The following is a 19978-nucleotide window of genomic DNA, read 5'->3' as shown; positions in this document are numbered from 1 at the left end:
TCCCACATGTATACACATACACTTTTCCAATTTTTTGTGCCAAACGGTTTAGAATGAATTGTAACGTCAAGAAAATATAAAAATCTCTAGAATTTAACCAGGAATTAAAAACACTACTACTGATATTTAGGCCTACGCATTTTAAATCAAACTTCTTATTATTTTAGCATAAAAACTTATATTTAAGTCAATTTACTTCGTCCAGTTCCAAATACTACTTACTAATGTAAGACAGTATTATTATTTACAATTTTTAAAAGTACAATTTTAATTTACAATTATTTTTTTAGACTAATTAAAATAAAATTTATAATTCTAATTTATATTTATTGTCGAAATTGGCTGTCGAGAGCTTTTATAAACTGCGACTTTCTAATGGCAGCAGCTTCTCTTTGTATTTCTTCGTTATTATTAGAATTTAATTCCAGGAGTCCCATTAGCGATATCTGAATTTATAATTATTTAATTTATAAATTTATAAATATATTTTCAATTGTGATTAATTAATTTTGTACTAGATGAATTACTAATTTTAATCGTAAATGCAAAAAAAAAACTAAAAATTAATTTTCTACGATGGATAATGAAGCAACTACGAAATAAATACTAAAAATAATCAGTGCAGGCAAATGATTTTAAATGATAATGAATTTAATACTAAAAAATGATGATGATGGCCCATACAATGTCCCAGACATTATAAATAATCTACACAAAAATGTTGATGAGGTTCCATACATATTATATGCACTACAGAGAAACGTCAATACTTTCAATTAATGAATTTGCACTGACATAAAATTGTATGAAGAAACGTTCCAGAACTCAAAATCATCAGGGAGAAAAGTAATTTTGTTAGTAAAATGGATTAACAAAAATTTTGTTATTTGAAGTTTTTAGTTTTTCATTCATTTTCTTTAATATAATTATGTTTTATTAGCATTTTAGAGTAATTTTTTGAAGAGAGCCTTTCAAATTCAACTAATTTTGAAAATTATAAATTCGTAGTTTAACAAATCGTCCTAATTCCAGAAAATTTGGAAAAAATGTGTCATTATTTTGGACTGTTGATTCTAGAAATGTTTTTACGTTTCAAAACCTTCATTGAACTAAAATAATAAAAATTAATACCATAACCAAAAAATGGTTACAGTTTGACTCTTGCATTGATTTTATCCTAGATTTCTCAATATTGAATATTGATGGAAATGATCAACATATTTTAATTATCATAAATTAATGAAATCATATAAAATAATATAGTGAGAAAAATGAGAACAAGATGCTATTTAACCATTATGCAAATAAACTTTAATGCCATAAAAAATTATTAAGAAAATCCGAGAAAATTTCAATAAATTTAAGCGTCGTTATTAAAATGTGTTTTCTTAACAGAAATTCAATTTTATATCCATTTCATATCGAAAAAACTTTATGATACCCATTATTCACGATCATTCTATTTCAACAAAATTCAGAAAAAAAAAATTATAATAAATATTTTCTTTTAATCAATTTTATTAAAACGGCATTTCCAAAACGTAGATAATTTTTTCAGACATTTCTAAGTAGCTAGTTTTTATATATTATAAGAAATTATATCGTTTTAAATTTTATATTAGACATATGAATGTAAAAAAATATATTTTAGTACAATTCTAGGGCAAAGAACTTTCTACTTGCGTAAAAATAAACTTTAATAAATAGTTTGAAAAAATATATATCTAGTTTTAACACGTGTTAAACAAAACAGAATCATTATATTTTATTATAAATTTATATTTTGCAATCCCGATAATTATTATTATTCATTTTATATATATTACATTGTAAAAAGTAAATTTGTGTGGGTAAAAAAAGTTAAATTTTATAACAAATTTCGGACGAACAACTTTTACTCATTGTTTTTCCGAACAACTTATGTTTTGAAAAAAAATATCTACATTTTACAATTCCGATATTTATTAATAGTCATTTTTATATAATTTAAAAACGTAATAGTTTCAGGTTCCAGTTAAAAAAAATTAAACTATCCTCGAAAAAATAACACTTAACCCAAAAATTGACTATTCCCGAAAGTATAACACTTAACTGAAAATTTGATTGTTTTGTAGAATGAACCTTAATTCAAGCTTTAAAAAAATTATTTAGATTTCAGATTTTATCAAAAAATCGAGAACAAATGTAACTAAAAAAATGCGAATTATGAAACTTTAGTAGTTTTAGTCAGTGATAAAAATAGTATTGATTAAAAATTGTAAAAAAAGGCATAATTAATTATTGACTAAGGTCAATTAATATCTACAAGCTCCAAAAAATATCAATATCTAATCATTGTAAAAGTTACTTATACAACTTTTAAATATATTAATGTTCAAATAAATTCCGCCGAATTTCTTACTCACAATTTTATGTGGGCCAAATAGAATTTTAATAAAAACGAATTTTAATAGTAACACCAACATCAAAATCTTTAATATGATAATAATAAAAAAATTAAGAAAAAAATATGAATAACAAAAGATAAACGTGCAAAAATGAATCCCAAATATAAAAAAATAATAAAACTTACCGCTTGCTGACGTCTTTTACTCTCTCCACGTTTATGATGCAAATTTACAATAAATTCTAATAAGGCAGGATCCCAAATAAATGCATAATATGCATCCATTGCATCGAAAGATGTACTTTTCTCAGAAAGGCTTTTGAAAGCTAATACGTAGTCGGTTTCTTCCAAAAACTGAAATAGAAAAAAAAAGAAATAAAATAAAATAAATTAAATAAAATACTGACACTAATTATACTTAATACAACTAATTTTAACCTGCATTAAAAAATGTGAGCAATTAAACTTTTTATCATACCAAAGAATCCAAAAGTGTGTTCGAGAACTAAAAGAACTAAAAATTGGCTAATACCTATTTTTTATGTCCCATTTTCTATAAAGCCAAATAAAAAAATATGTATGACCCTGAATTTTCACCCTCCTAACACCAATTTCCATTCATTCTAGTAATCAAATCATTTTTTTGTTCTGCTTGATAACTACTATTTAATTGTCATTTTGGTGAATGTTTCCCTGTTTATTTCTATTAAAGATTTTTTGATATGAGATTGACCCCGTGGGTTAAGTTATTGTAATCGTCCAAAAATCGAAATTGAAAATTTTTACATTTCTTCACGTTTTGAAAGTTTCTGAACATTTTGGCATAACTCAGAAAAAATGAATATGTGTGTGTGTATGTATGTATAGATACCATTTTTCGTCCACGTTTTCGGGAGCACAGATCAACCAATTTGAATCGTTCAAAAAACATTCGATTCCTATTGATAGGGAGACGTAATAATTAGTTTTTGGCAAAGGCAGGTCCAGCTGTTACGAAGTTACGGAGCAAAGAGTGCAGAAAATAGAAATCGAGTTTTTGAGAGAACGGAGTATCGGATTTGAATGATTTAACAAACATTCAATTTGTAATGATAGGGATTGGTGATTGGTTTTTGGAAAAGGCAGGTCCAGCCGTTTCGGAGATACCGAGCTAAATGTGCAAATAATGGGCAAAAGTTTTTGAGAGAACTAAACATCCGATTTGAATGATTCAAAAAACTTTCTGCTTGTGTTGATGATTTTAATTTCCAAAAAAAAGAATTTAATATCGACAATAATTCGGATTTTCAAAATTATAATTCGGTACGGAAAGTTCCAATAATTTGCCTCAAGACTCAATAAATCTAAAAAAAGCATCTAATAATTTTTCTAAGCTTATGCTATAATTTTTCTCCAAAAAACCTCCAAATTTATGTTCTCTAAAGTATGAGGTCAGTTATTCCTGATATTTTTTGTGTTTTAAGTAAAACTTCTTTAATTTGTCACCAATTTTTCTAGATCTATTAATCTTCCTAGCTAAACTGGTAACTTCTTAAAAAAATTTAGATTTTTCTAACATAAAATATTGACTTAAGACTTAAGTTCATATAAACTTAATCATTTCATCAATTTTGTAATAATTTTTGAAAAGAAAATATAGAATTCTTTGAACATGTTTGTTTTTATATAAAAATAATGCAGTGAACCCTATATACGAAATAAGAACAAATCTTTGTGTATAATATTTTTCACAAAATAATAATACCTCACATTCTTTTATTATTTCCTTTTAGAGAATTAATTATACATCTGGTAGTTTGATTAGCATACTATTACTTTTACACAATTATAAAATCATAGTTGTGTAAAAATTATGATACAAATAATTTTTTAGCTGGTTGTATACCATTGAAAGAGCTCATTTACGGGTAAACATTATCGTATACAGAATATAGAATACAAAATAGCATTATTTTGAGACATTATATACCTGGAAAGTCCTAAAACTGGCTGTGAGACGAGAAAAAGACCACTTCTTTCGACACAAATTTTTGTATTACTCAAAAATCTCAAGCAAATATCTGCACAAGTTAACAGATTTAGTACCAGTTTAGGGAAGTCGGATATGACAAATCCTGTGAGACAACTCCACTCGGATTCACTCCGATGGAGGAGTTGTATCGGAGTGATAACTCCGGAGTGACTTACCCATCTCTAGTATGTATACTAAATATAGTTTACCTGGCACAAAACTGCTGCCTGAGTATTACATCCTAAACTACAGCAAGTTTTAATCATTCTCCTGATTAAAGTATCATCTATTAATGGCTTATTTAGAGGTAAAGTCATGTATTCTGAACCGACTATTATAGCTTCAATGTACTTTCTCATTGCTGACTCAAAATGTCCATAAACTGAAAAAGAAAATTAAAAATTAATAAAAATGAAACTTTTTTGGCGATATATACCATGGTCTTATAGAACTTACTGAATTATTACGGCCTTGCGACAAGTAGTTCAATTTTAAAAATTCATCAAAGTTTGAGAAAATGAGTGGTTTTATTTGACGTTTGTTAAAATTAAAATTAGACGATTCACTTGGTATAATGATAGAGTACCTGGCCTTATTAAACATACTAAACCATTAAAGTCTTACGGAAACTGATTCAATTATAAAAATTGTTGATTTTTGAAAATTTGCTTTTAGAAAATACTCCGAGTTAACGTGTTGGTTCGTTTTCAATTATGTGTAAAAAAATCCACTCGGAAAACTTTTAATCACTCATAAATTAATTTGTTTTTCATTGTTTAAGTCGATTATTTACACATATCGGGAAGTTCATGTAACTTGCCTCTAGACAAAATACCAATACCAACTAGTTTTATATAAATTTCTTACCAAAATCCAAATCTCCCTGCAACTTGATCCAGTTAGTATTATTAGGATAATATTTCACAGCCTCGTTGAGAACAGAACGTAAAGTTTCGCTGACTGTACGAGAATTGTAAGAATTTGAGCTAAAATAATATAATAATAGTAATAAAAAATTCTAATGATATTAAAAATTGAATAACATACTTACTTGCTAACCATTCCTGGCCATAACGATAAATATTCGACGTTTAGTTCCATATTTGGTTCATCTTTTAACAGATTGTGCAGTTTTGTTAACAAGGATATCACAACGGAGAATACTAAAATAAATAATATAAAAAACAAAAATAAATGTTTTTGTACAATAATAATTAATAAGGGTGCAACTAAAGTTTTTTGGTAAAAAATCTAAAATTTAGTCTTTATAGTTATGTAAAACAATCGGAGCAATTTTTATGGGACACAAAAGCAATACCATTTAGTTTTTACTAAAATAAATATTAAGAAACACTGAAGTAAATGGATAAAAATTGAACATAATCTAGTACGATATATTAGTTGCATTTTGGCAATTATAATTTCTAAAGTACATTTTTCTTATTAATAATTTAAAAAAACATTATTATTTATGTTCAAATCTTAGGTGAATTAATTTGTAAAATCTAGTTCATATGTGCACTATTCAATCTAAGATCAACTTGCTAAATATTCCATACCCAATGCCAAATAAATGAATTTTTGACACGTGGTACAAAATTCTAACTCATTTTTTTAATAAGTGGTAATATTTTTTTGTATTGTTTAATAATATAGTACAGTAAATCAAAATGTGACATACATAAGTTTAAAAAAACAATGTATATGTAATTTTGGACTTATTGCGTTATTTATCAAACTGAATTATATAATTTCATCTGCCAACATATACTGTTGACTGTATCTTATATTATTTTAATTTCTGGCACATCTCCGCTGCTTTTCGGCAATAATAATGTACAAATAACATTTTTCTTGTAAATTATATTCTAATATTATCTAGGCTCATAAATTCAAATTTCAAGTGATTTGACATTTCTAGCAAATGTTTTCAATTCAAACAATGATAAGTGTTCTTTGTAATTTTTGCTATTCATTTCCACAATATTACTATAGTTTTATCGTTCATTATATCTTGAAAATTTCCTTTGATAAGCTCTAAAAAGAGTTATCAAAATCTGAACAACCGTTTAGAAGAAGAATTATCAAATCATACAGCCGTACAGAAGAATTTTATATATAAGATATGTATTAATTTTTTACCTGTGGCATCTCTTAGTCTTGATAGAAAATTTAATAAATTCTCTTTATTTGCAGATATTGGAGAATCTCTATGCATCATATTTCCAGTATTACTTCTTTTGTTGGAAACTGTCCCAAAAAGTGGAAGCACTAAGGAAAAAATAAAAACAAATCACTTTAAACAATTCTAAGCATGAAAGTATATAATAAAATTATTAAAACTAATACTAAACACACATATATTGGTTAAGTTCTAATAACTAATAACTTGGATTTTGGCCAATTTTTATCTTATCTTTTGAAATTGAACGATAAACTATTATGAGTCATTATTTTATTAGTTATAATTATTATATTGTTAGGTTCATTATAACAATCATTTATAACTTTGCATTTATATATTAATTACAAGTTTATAAATAATTTCATGGTGAAAGACTATATAACCAATGCAGTCCAACACTTTGGTAATTCATTTGTGAAACATTGAAATTTTAGCTTCTCATTTTATGTAATTGTTTTGTTCAGGAGAGTCACCATAAGCAATAATAACTTTCAACAAATAAAATTTATTCTAAGTCGTCGCCTTAGAATTATAATTTTTGACTAACTATTACTACAACCACCAATCGTCTCCTAGGATGATTACCGTATGCCGTTGGCTTTAAAATATTATAAATTATAATTTATATTTTTTTATTCTACTTACTTAAGTCCCAGGCGTCTCTATTAAGTTTTTTGCTGGCTTTATATTTGACAAGATCATTGGCAGCATGTGCCATGGCTCCAAAAATCTCTAAACTGCAATATTGGCGTTCCAATGACGCCAATGTATCCCAATCAGCCAAAGCCAATAGGGTAGCTGCTGCATATTCTTTTATCTGAAAAAAAGACAAATAAAATTTAATAGAAAAAAATAAATAAGTGAATTTAAAAAAAAATGCTATGACGTCATCGACGTATGCCTTAAATTGTTCAAAAATTCACATTTTTTTAAAATTTTTATAAACGTAATATCAAAGGTCTCGTACATTCATCACGTGAGAATTTTAAGGGGGGTTGACAAAAATTCACATTTTTTTTTTAATTTTATAAACGTAATATCAAAGGCCACGTACATTCATCACGTGAGGATTTTAAGGGGGTTTGACAAAAAATCACTTTTTTTTTTAATTTTATTAATTCAATATCTAAAACGGTTTAGATTAATCACGTGTGGTTTTTAGAGAGAGGGTTGACAAAAAATCACATTTTTTTAAAAAAATCCAAACATTTTCAAAAAAAAAAAAAAAAATTGTTTACGATATTTTCTCGTAATTAAAAATACACGTAGAATTCAGTGGTTACTGAACTGGGGAGGGGTAATTTTGAGTATCACCAAAAAGGAGGGGGGTCAACAGAACCTCAAAAAATGATCACGTGATTAATGGGCGCCCCCTAAGTAAATAGCCATTTTTAGCTAATCAAGAACAACTTTACAATACTATATAAAAACAAATTTTACACATTTTTTCTATTTAAATTAATATATAACGCCGCAAATTTTAATATTATTAATTAGAATTACAACTAATCATACAAAATAATAAAAATAAAATTAAATTAATATGATTTTTGCAAAGATATATGTTAAGATTTTTGCAAAGATATACGTCAGAGCATTGAAAAATATATAATAAAAGTTTATGATAGCTAATGAACCCTCGGCGAGCAATCATAAAACTAGAAATATTGATAATATTTTAAAAATGTAAAATATAAAACTTGGTTAGTCCTGAACTGTGTGTTAGTCAAAGAATTCAAGAGAAGAGCTACAAATGTTCCAATTCTCATCGTAATGTATTCCAAATGAAACTATAATCTACTCAAGAAATTATTAAAAATTGGTTACATTTAATTATTAATTAGTAAATTTATTACTGACGTCTCTTCAATATATACATAACAAAAATATAAATATAAAATCATATAAAGTATTTCGATGGAAACTATATTTTTAAATGATTACATCACCAATAAATACATATTACAATAAACGATTTAATCCGCCAAAATATATCAAGCGCATATCATACTAGCGTCTATGGTCGTTCGCTTCTAAGCGAAAGCATCCAACAGCTGCGGTGTCCGAGTGGTTAAGGAGATGGACTTGAAATCCATTGGGCCCTGCCCGCGCAGGTTCGAATCCTGTCCGCAGCGAAAATATTTTTTTATCGAAATTTTTTAATTTATAGGTCAAAATTATATTTATGTCATTAGAAATGATATTACTTTTTACTAATTCTGAGAATTTTGGAAAATATTCGCGTAATAAAGATAAAAGTGCCGAGTCTAATCTGCGCGGTATTTTTTATTGCTATACAAACTTTATGCACACATCTGTATATATGTAAATAAATTGAGATATTTTAACATGCTGATTTGCATTTTAGCAACAAATTTGTTTTATAGAATAGAATAAAATTTATTTAACAGTCAAATGGTCATTTATAGTCATTAATTAATAGTAATAAAACGATAATAGGAATAATTATCATGGGAGGGCAAGAAAATCATTGATTTTGTGTGGTGCTCTCATACCATGGACCTGCCTTCGGACAGACTATAGTTTATTATTATTTTATTAACATTCAAATTTTGCCATTTAAGTCAGATATATATAAATAAAATCATCAAAATATCGTTTATAAAATAATTTGAAGTGAAGTAAATAATTTTGTCTAATAATTCTTTTTGCTCATACACATGTTTTTTTTTCAATTTTTGCTTCAATCGATTCAGAATGACTCCAAATGTCGATGAAACAAAATGACCAGGTCGTCTTTTCTAAGTTTATAAATGATTTATTTTGCCTGCTTTTCTGCCTTCGGGCAGACTACTATTTATTATTAGTTCATTAACATTCGAATGTTGCAATTTAAGTCAGATATATATATAAATAAAAATCATCAAAATGTCGTTTATAAAATAATTTGAAGTGCTCAGTGAAGAATTTTGTCTACGCCTTTTTGATTCTACATTTTATTATATAATTTGTATAATATTTGCTATTAGGAAATTAACCGAGAGCATCTGATACTCATCAGGTATTTAAAAATTTGAAAATTTTCTAAACTAAATATTTCTCTTATAATGCTTTTGATTTTGAATAATTGTTAATTGGAATCTGTAGTCATTTGTAATAGGCTTATATCGTTTTTGAAATTATTCCACTTAAAGAGTAACTTTTAGGATTTATGATAGTCTATTTATATTTAAAATGTTTATATAATTAGACAATAATATAAAATAAAAATCTTAAATTTGTTTAATAAATAAACTAGAGATTCTAGAGATAATAGAGAAAATAGAGAATCTTTTAATACCTGGTTTAAACAAAAATTACATTGAACAATATGATATGATCTAAATATTCGAAATACGTCTTACAAAATGACAATTAATTAGTTTTTTTACATATAAATAGCCGTTTTCAATTATTATTAAAAACTAAAATGAAAAAAAACATTTTTAGTTTACAAAACTTCCTACATAATCCTATTATAAATACTATAAGTTTCTCTTTAAGAGAAATCTAAATCATTTCAATTTAGACTATATATAAATAAATTGCATAGACTATTAAATAAATAGACTGCAAATTCCAATTAACTAATTATTCAAAAGCATATAAAATTCATTACAAGCTCAATATTTAGTTTATGAAACTTTAAAATTTTTAAAAACATAATAAAGTCTCATTATCTTTCGTTTAATTTCTTAATAGCAAATATTACAAATATTATATAATAAAAAGTAGAATCAGAAATACTTTCTTATAATCTCTTTCCCAAGCAATTCATATTGTGTTATAAACAAATTTTTATAATGATTATATCTATGTGGCGCAAATTGCAGCATTTGAGTTTTAATGTATATTTATTCTATCATTCATAACAAATTTGTTGCAAAAATGTAAAAGTCAGCATGTTAAAATATATAATTTTGCTTTCATCTACAGATAATTATAAATTTTTACATATCAACGCACAACATTTTGCAAACCAAGTTGCAGATTAAACTCGTCCTTTTATCTTAATTATGCAAAAATTTTGTAATTTAATATAACTGTTAATGATACAGATGTAATTTAAAAATAAAAAATGATAATTCAAGATAAAAAAATATTTTCGCTGCGGACAGGATTCGAACCTGCGCGGGCAGGGCCCAATGGATTTCAAGTCCATCTCCTTAACCACTCGGACACCGCAGCCATGCTACGAGAGAGCGAAACGAGCGTAGTAAAGCCGACACTAACACTACGGTACGCGAACTAGTACGTATTGGAGGGGAAGTGAATGTATGGTACATATGGTAGGTGTACTCAATGCGAAATATACTGTATTTATATAATTTGTGGTATTTTAAAACAATATATGAACTAGGTGTAAGTGGCATTATGCAATTAATAATAAACTATATGTAAGTGGCAAGTTGCAGGAATTTTATTTGTTACTTAAAATAAAAATCATAAAGAATATCTTTCGATCAATTTTGAATATATGTGTAAATAATCAATTTAATGAATAATAATCGAGATTTAGCAATTCAGCCATATTTTGTAAGACGATAATATTTTAATCTCTATAATATTTTAATGCAAGTTTTAATACATTCATTTAGAGGCCGATTCTGCAGTTAAATAAACCAATATTATAAATAAATATTATTGCAAGCCTATGTTACGTAGCGCTTTTCATACAAAATGGCACTAAATACTGCCTAAATGCTACGTGGTTTGCTGCGCGGTCAGGCGTTTTAGATAAGTAGCATAACTTAAACATAAAGCGTATGTTCTCATACCTGCATCTTTCTGATGTGCCATAATAAAATAAGCGTAAAGTATTGAAAAATAATAAACAAATTAAATTATTCCAATAATAAATAATAATTACAAAACATTATAAGAAATATATTTTTTATATATTAATCGGTTAATTTTTTAATAACATTTATTATAATGATTATATATTAAAATTCAGGACCAAAAATAATAAGTGTAAACTTGCATTTTATGTGTAAAACGTCTGATCGCACAGCAAATACATGGCATTAAGACAGTATTTAGTACTATTTTGTATGAAAAGCTCTACGTAATATGGCCTTACTATAACATTGGTCTTTTTTCTATTACTCTATCATCATAAAATTTTATTATGAAATTAGCACCGTTCCCAAAAGATATCTTTCGATCTATATTGAATTTCTAAAAACGATTTAAGATTTTTGGCTAAAACATGACTAAAACACTTTGCACTTTTTGCAAATTATGAAGAAATTATCAACGCGAGTCCTTATCATTTTAAAATAATAGTTACATCACTTTAAAATTTTAAAATCGGTTCAGCAGATTTATGAGAAAAAAATCTCATGTTCAATAACGCTAAAAATATTGAACCTATTTTTAAAATGCGAAAACCTTTTGAAATATATCAATGGAAATCGTGTTAATTTGTTTTCGTTAAAAATCGCCCAGGCCGTTTGTAATATTGTTAAAAGTATTTTCTTATTTATTTTTACAAAACTTTGTCTGGTGATAGAGATCATAGTATGTTGTTATTCTTAATTATTATCAGTCTACGAAAAACAGTTTAATATTGAAGGCTTGACTAAAAAAAAATTCGTTAAAATTACAAATTTGTATCACCACAAGAAATTTAATTATAATATCAAAAAGTAGATGCAACTTGCCTTAAGACAAAATGCCACTTATAAACCGTTTAATTCAAATTGCAGAATGCATTATTGGCGAAATGTGAGTTTTGAAAATATATAATAATATATTGTACAATAAATTCAAATGTATATATGCTTTCTTAAATATGCAATAATTAATAAAGAAAAATGTAAGGAGATAAAGTAGAAATGAATAGACGTATTTTAAAACTTATTAATTCGTCCTCAGTTCTACTATACAATAACTATAATATTATTAATCATTCTTACCTCTATTCTGGGAATAATATTATCAAGTCCTTGGGAAGGAGATAAACATTGGCGGCACCTCATGGCTATACTTTGAGCATCAGCACCTGAAATAACAACAATTTTCTTAAACTATCGATCATTTTTCCTTTTAGGTACAAAGACAAATATTATTTGTTTCACGCACACCCATGTTCAGAATATCAAAAACAATAAATGAATTTGCTTGTGAGATTGATATCTTTGATCTGTCGTTGACAAATATAAAAAATTAGGCTAGAAAAATTATCCTTAAATGACTGTCTTAAATAGTGATTCATAGTTTGGTATTATTAGCTTTTATCTAATGTTATATATTTGTAGTTAATATTAAGTGTTATGTATATATACAAAGCTATCTATGAACTCTTAATACTCTAATTTTCTCACATATTATCTTTAGTTTATAATTTGTACACTTTAAAATGTAATTATATTGTATTATTGCCTTGGGTGTTGAATAAATAAATAAATAAATAAATAATTCTTACCTTTACTTCTTTTCTGCCACTCATCTAAAAGTTTCTGACATTGCACTAACAAAATCTCCCAAGCTATCAATTTGGATAATTTCACAACCACAGGTGCAGTTTGCTCCCGTGTTTCTTTTTCCAGGACATATAATAGAGTAAGAGCTCCTGAATAATGCTACAATAAATAATAAATGAAATAATATAATAATAATTAAATTACTCAAAATCACTGACATTATTCAGAGAATTTTGTACTTTGTAAAACTCATTTTCAATTCTTAAAATTTTAGTTGATCTTTAATTAGGATAGGCTTAGAAATTATTATATATTGATAACAATAATAAATAAAACAGATTACGTAATACAGTAGAACTCCAATTATCCGAACTCCAATCATCCGAACTTCAATTATCCGAACTCCGACTATCCGAATCGCCGATTATCCGAATCACTTTCAGAAAAAAAATTGACCAAAAAAAGTTTAAGTGCGCTATTATTCTTCCACCAGCGAAGCCAGTGTTGGCACATTGTTTGTTTTGATTTGACGGAGATGTTTGAAAAATAATTATTTTTATTTCTAAACTTGTACTTAAGTACATTTTATTTATATTTAAAATATGTGAAAATATCATGTTTCTTTCAAAAAAATAGTGCAATATCAAAACGTAACTTTTTTTCTCTCCAATGGCAATTTAAAAAAAAAACTCCGAATATTTGATTATCCGAATCGGTCCCGGTCCTCATTAATTCGGATAATTGGAGTTCTACTGTATATAACATTTAGCTACAATTATAACCATAGTACCTTCATGTAAAGTAACTGCTTCGATTTAGCTAATAAAATATATGAAAAATCTTGAAGAAATCCCAAAGGCAAAACCATTATCACACTTTGCAATGGAATTGGTATAGTCCAACTGAAATTTTAGGATAACATATAAATAGTAAGCTTGCTACAAATAGTATATTGGACAAAATGTCGAATACTAGATATTCGGAAACTATTCAACAGTTTTTTAGCGCCTAAAGTCGTTCATATTGATGTAATTACTATACACAGTTGTTTTATTGCTAACGTACTATATGTGATAGTAAAAGAGCCTGTGATAGCTCTTTATTTAGAAAAGCTTAGATTAAATATGATGAATGACTTTATTCAATATAGATATAACACATGCTTGTAACCGTTGAATGAATCTTAACATAAACCTATAACAATAACGTGTCTTTAGATATTGAGAAGAGAGTTCACGCGTTCGTTTGTCGATAAAGTTAAAATTATTATATATACAAATGACAATAACGAATTCATTTCTTCAAATCATATTATGTAAAAACTTCCAAATATACAGATCCATCGCAATGAAACACCTTTATGGCATAAAAAATAAACACGCACAATATTGTTGCTGAGCGGCGGCTCAGTTGATTTTAACTTTTATTATAAAAGGTGCCGAATATGCTGAATACCGAATATCAACCAAACATTCGGTGCAAGCCTAATAAATAGTAGTAATTAATGCAATATTACTTTTTATTATTAACTTACTCTGCATAGACTTTCCACAAAGGTTCTGCAGGATTTGTAGCCACTAATTTTACCAACAGTCGTCTGATTTCTTCAGCATCCATACTTTGTACTAATTTACCTTCAAGCATGCATTGTTCTGTACGCTTGATATAGGCTTCACGAAAACTCATATCCCCTTGAAATTCATCTATAACTAAAATTAAAACACAAGGGAAAAATTATATCTGTTATCATCATATTAGAATATTTATTTATAGGTATGGTAAAATACTTACAACAATTATTATTAAACATGGTAAGATATTCTATGTAACCGGCATCAAAGAAATCATCCTTTGGGATTTCTTTGGAAGCTTCTGGTGCCTCGATATTCAAAGGTATTTGAAATTCTTGTAAGTATACTACTAATTCTTCTATGCCTAAATCTATAAGATGTTGGAAATATGATTCTATATTTTCTTTTTCTTCTGGTGTTGCGGTAGGAAGAACATTTTTGAAGGCCTGAAAATAATTAATAAACAACATAATAATATAATTTGTTATAATAATTTATATATATATATATATATATATATATATATATAATAATTACCGAAAGCAAAAAACAAAAATACTGGTCTCCGCCGGCTTTCAATCGTTCCAGAAAATCATTTGCAACTAAATATGTAGTATCACTTAAAACAGACCTATAACAAATAAATATGGAGTCAAAATATTGAATTTATTATTATAAAAAAATTACTGAAATTTACCTAACGGTATTTAAGACTTCAATTCTAAAAATTATATCCTGTGGCATTTGGAAGCCCTTCAATGAAACTGCTCCTTTTATATCCAATTCCGTTAATGTTCGTTGTATCAAAGGTATTTCTCTTGATAAGTTGTCGGCTTCAAGAATTTCTAATATACCCTGGAAATAAAAATAAACTAGTGGTGTATGGCATCGTGCCTTAAGGCAAATTGCTGGAACTTTCTGTATCAAAATTAGAACTTTTAAAACAGATTAAATTTTTAGAACTCTGAAAAAAAAAACGATTTTTGAGTAAACAAAATTTGTTCTTTATATTAAAATATCTATAAAATATGTGATAATTTGATGTGTTTATGTCTAATGATCATTTTTGTCCGCCAAATGGCATTTTTTTCACTTTTTTTCATTGCCTTCTCAAAAATTTCATCAAGTTTACATTTTGTCAACACAAATAAAATGTTTTTTGAATCATACAAATCGCACACTCCGTTCTCTCAAAAAATCAATTACCATTTTTAGCACTTTTTCAAATCTTCGAAACGGCACGACCTGCCTTTGTCAAAAACTAATTAGCACGTCTCCTTATCAATACGAATCGAATGTTTTTTTAATTATTCAAATCGGTTGAACCAAGTTCTCGAAGTCGTCGACGAAAATGTGTATCCGCACACACACACACATACATCATTTTTCTAAGATATGCCAAAATGTTCAGAAACCTCTGAAACGTAAAGATATGCAAAAAATTGACTATAACTTACCCTACGGGAAGTTAATGATTATCTATAATTATTTTTAAAATATAGTTAGAAGATGCCTTTTTATGTGTATAAAGTTTTATATCAATAGATTTAATAGTTTTCAAAGGAAAAATTCTATAAAATTATTATTTTTTCGGCCGATTGTACTGCATATAACCATTAAGGCAAGTTGCATGAACATCCCGATGTGTAAATAATTGACTTGAATAATACGGAATTGAATAAAACGATTGCCGTTTATTAAATTGTATACAAATTTTCCAAGCAATTTGCTTTTCAATTACACAAACAAAAACGATATAAACAAAAAGCAATTTGGATTTTCTGGCAAAAACAAACTTCTCCATCAAAAATTAAAAAAAAAAAAGTTTTTCTTACATTATAGTGATTCATAGCTGCTATTTTTAATCTCTGCAACAATCCTCCGTTAGCACCCAAACAAGCTTCCAAATAACTAAAATACAAAACAAACAAAAAAATAAAATAATTTATTATATATTCATATTTATATTTATTCTTTATATATATATATATATATATATATATATATATATATTCTTTATATTTATATATATATATATATATATATATTTATTTTTTATATTTATATTTATTACTTATATTTATATTTATACCTAATATTTATATTTATATTTATGATCATATATTATATATATTTTATATTTATATTAGAATATATATTATTATGATAAATTTAGAATTTGACATAAAAATATTTACAATTATTTTTATATTTATATTTATTCATTAAGTTTATATTTATATTTATTCTCATATTTATATTTAATTTATATTTATATTTAATTTATATTTATATTTATATTTAAAATTACTCTTTATATTTATATTTATATTTTATTATTTATATTTATTCTTTATATTTATATTTATTCTTTATATTTAAATTTATTCTTTATATTTATATTTATTCTTTATGTTTATATTTATATTAGAATATATATTATTATGACAAATTTAGAATAATTTATCAAAAAAACAACAAAATCAATTTACTTACCCATCCAAATCCTTCCTAGTAACCGTACAATATTTAAATTTCGGAGCTTCTTCACCATCATTAATTCCATACTCTTTCAACAACTCATAAAAGTTCTCCTTGCAAATCAAAATATGTTTTCTTGCAACCCCATATTTCCTTATAAACAAATAGTACATAGTAATATCAAAATGTATTTGTGTATTCAATTCCTGGGGTGATATATAGAAACCTCCTTCGAATGATTGTTCAGTGCTTTCTGTAGACTCGTGCAGGGGTGCAAAAGACTCGAATCCTAGGCATTTGAAAGGTGTAACCGTTTGCTTGGATATTTTTTCTAAATAATCTATACTGGTGTGGGAAATTTGATCCAGACTTGCGATGCAGGTGTCATCGATTGCTGTGAATTGGGTGGCGTTGCTGTCTTGTAAACCGGGACTAAAAAAATAATAATTATAAATAAATAATTAATTATATATATATATATATATATAAATAAGTATATTTAATTGATATTTCTTGGATTTTTTTAAATATATATATATATATATTTTTTTTCAATTTCAATAATTATTACAACTGTTAAATTATTAACATCTAGTAATATTGATAAATAATAACATAAATTTAAATAAATAAAAGTGCAAGTTTACATGAAAATATCCATAATATGATTTGATATAAAATAGAAGCAAATAATAATAAAAATAAAATTAATAAATAATATAAATAAAATTTCTGAATAATAAAATAATACTAGAAAAATAATAAAATATAACAAAATAACAATAATATTAATAGTAAGATAATAATAATAATAATAATAATAATGTTTTAAATCAATTAATAAGAGTTTACTTTCCAAACAATTAATCCAATAAATTTCTAATTAGATATTATGTATATATATATATATATATATATATATATATATATATATAAAAGGCAAGATATAAATAAATAAATAGTAATTGTAAATAACTTGTGAGTAAATTTGTTTCAAACACTAAAGAAAAATTTATTTTAGAGATTAAAATTAAATATATAATTGAAAATAATTAATAATTGATTGAAATCAAATGTAAAGATAGATCTAGATACATTATTAATATAATATTTAACAGATATACATATTTATTCAAAAACTTAAGGCTTAAGACAAATTTCATAAACTTTTGCAATGCAATGCAAAATATGTAAATAATTAATTTAAACAATAGTAGTTAGCTATTTAGATACAAGTTTGAAGTATTTATTTCAGAGTGTAAATAACTAATTAAAAAATTACTTACACATGAACATAAGTAGTCTTATTATTCCTCGGTTGCAACCCACGATAAACCTGCACAGTCAACACCCAACGATGATACAGAGTCAATGCAAATCTAGCATTATCTGTTGTAAAAATACTGTTCCATTCTTCAGAAGATTTACTCTCATTAGATTCCTCTTCCGGTTTGTCTGATTTGAAACCATGTTTTTGTTGGAGAAAATCTAATGTTAATGGTATTGGAAGTTCTTCGCCTGTGCAGACACTTAATAAATCCTTAAGCAAGTATACTTGCTTTTGGAAAGGTAGTTCGCTCTCGAACACATCTAGATGAAAAATAAATTTATCAATCTTATCAGTGAATTAAAGTAAAATTAATTAGGTAGTAAGTAATAGTAAATATTATATATGTAAAGTTATAAATAGAATATAAATGCATTGACAGAGAGTATTATTTTCAATACCTCCTAATATAAAATAAGATTGAACAATTTAACTTATTTACAATAAAAAGAACCTATACAAGCTTTTCAAAGCGCATGTGAATAAAATTTAATACTTTCTGTCATAAAAAACACAAAAAGACATTATATCTTATAGATTAATCATGAAATTTAGAACAAATCTAATAATTTAGTAAAAATGATCTTGACAGATTTTAGGATCTGCCGAATTTAATATTTGACAAAATATTTTGCACTAATACGACTTGAATTGAATAATTGAAACAATTATTATAAATAAATTGATGCGCTTGTAATAAAGTAATTGAACTTGTACAATTCTTCATCACACTTCAGTATTTCAATAACAAAATAACATACAAAAATTTAACAATCCCCATCATTACGAATTGAATGTTTTTTGGATCATAAAACTGCTTTTAAGCATTATTTTTTGTTTTTGTATAAAGACTTGAATTGAATAATTGAAACAATTCTTATAAATAAATTGATGCGCTTGTAATGAAGTAATTGAACTTGTACAATTCTTCATCACACTTCAGTATTTCAATAACAAAATAACATACATGAAATTTAACAATCTTCTTAATATTAATTAAAATTCACCGAGCTTAATACTAATTAAATAGACATATTCTTTTAACATCTATGTATTAAAAATCCCTTATCCCTTACTTAAGTTCCAATTCAGATGAGCAGCAACTTTCAACGACAATATTTTAAGAGCAAAATGCTTCTTCGAAACTCCAGCATTTGTCTCTGATTTTGCACCATCTTCTGCTGGTTTATTGTCATATGTATCTGGTGATATTGACAAAAATTTCACAATTAACTCCGTAGGTGTAGGATCTGCAAATCATCATAAAATATGTTAGAAATAATGAAAATCAATTATTATAGTTAATAAGTGACATAACCTGGTGACGGTTTAGCAAGATGTTTCTCTAATAAAGTAGGATCGAGTAAAAATTCAAACCACAAGGCAGTTTCTGATATTGGAATCGTTTTGGGTCGAAGGTAATCGACGTCCATTGTCACTAAATTAATTAAATAATATTTAATGTTAATTTGCACGTTTGCATTGCTGTCCTGTCAATGGACGTTGTTATGAATGAAGTCTGATGCAAGTTATGAGAAACGTCAAAATATACTTGTTCAAAAAATAGCATTTTGTGGTTAAAATAATAT

The 19978-nt window shown here is 25.9% G+C and overlaps 1 protein-coding gene and 2 non-coding genes across 3 annotated transcripts; 1 reads left to right on the top strand and 2 right to left on the bottom strand.

Annotated features, from left to right (window-relative positions):
• Positions 1 to 203: 203 nt before the first annotated feature.
• LOC113389321 (integrator complex subunit 8-like) lies at positions 204 to 19881 on the bottom strand. Its single transcript, XM_026626367.1, has 19 exons — positions 19708 to 19881; positions 19466 to 19639; positions 18349 to 18652; positions 17078 to 17494; positions 16417 to 16492; positions 15279 to 15436; positions 15119 to 15212; positions 14802 to 15027; positions 14545 to 14719; positions 13801 to 13912; positions 13013 to 13169; positions 12504 to 12589; positions 7228 to 7399; positions 6540 to 6668; positions 5449 to 5560; positions 5265 to 5383; positions 4607 to 4779; positions 2573 to 2740; positions 204 to 446 (listed from the first exon to the last, which is right to left on the bottom strand). Exons 1-19 carry the CDS (start codon positions 19820 to 19822, stop codon positions 327 to 329), a joined length of 3087 nt encoding a protein of 1028 aa, XP_026482152.1. The 5' UTR covers positions 19823 to 19881; the 3' UTR covers positions 204 to 326.
• Positions 8636 to 8717, top strand: Trnas-uga. Its single transcript has one exon. It is a non-coding gene; the product is annotated as a tRNA-Ser (tRNA).
• Positions 10689 to 10770, bottom strand: Trnas-uga. The gene has a single exon. It is a non-coding gene; the product is annotated as a tRNA-Ser (tRNA).
• Positions 19882 to 19978: the final 97 nt, after the last annotated feature.

The sequence above is a fragment of the Ctenocephalides felis genome, unplaced genomic scaffold (assembly GCF_003426905.1).
Source record: "Ctenocephalides felis isolate EL2017-DRISC unplaced genomic scaffold, ASM342690v1 CF-g0.4_SCAFFOLD_03573, whole genome shotgun sequence".
NCBI classification, from domain to species: Eukaryota; Metazoa; Arthropoda; class Insecta; order Siphonaptera; family Pulicidae; genus Ctenocephalides; species Ctenocephalides felis.
The sequence above is the reverse complement of the archived record's forward strand: the minus strand, read 5'-3'. Positions and strand labels throughout refer to the sequence as shown.

Excerpts from the sequence above, each read along its gene's own strand:
- LOC113389321 (XM_026626367.1), bottom strand. The coding sequence starts at position 19,822 with ATGGACGTCGATTACCTTCGACCCAAAACGATTCCAATATCAGAAACT. Across the intron at positions 15,437-16,416 it reads CAGCTATGAATCACTATAAT|GGTATATTAGAAATTCTTGA; the intron begins GTAAGAAAAACT and ends TTTTATTTCCAG. Across the intron at positions 12,590-13,012 it reads GTGGCAGAAAAGAAGTAAAG|GTGCTGATGCTCAAAGTATA; the intron begins GTAAGAATTATT and ends TTGTTATTTCAG.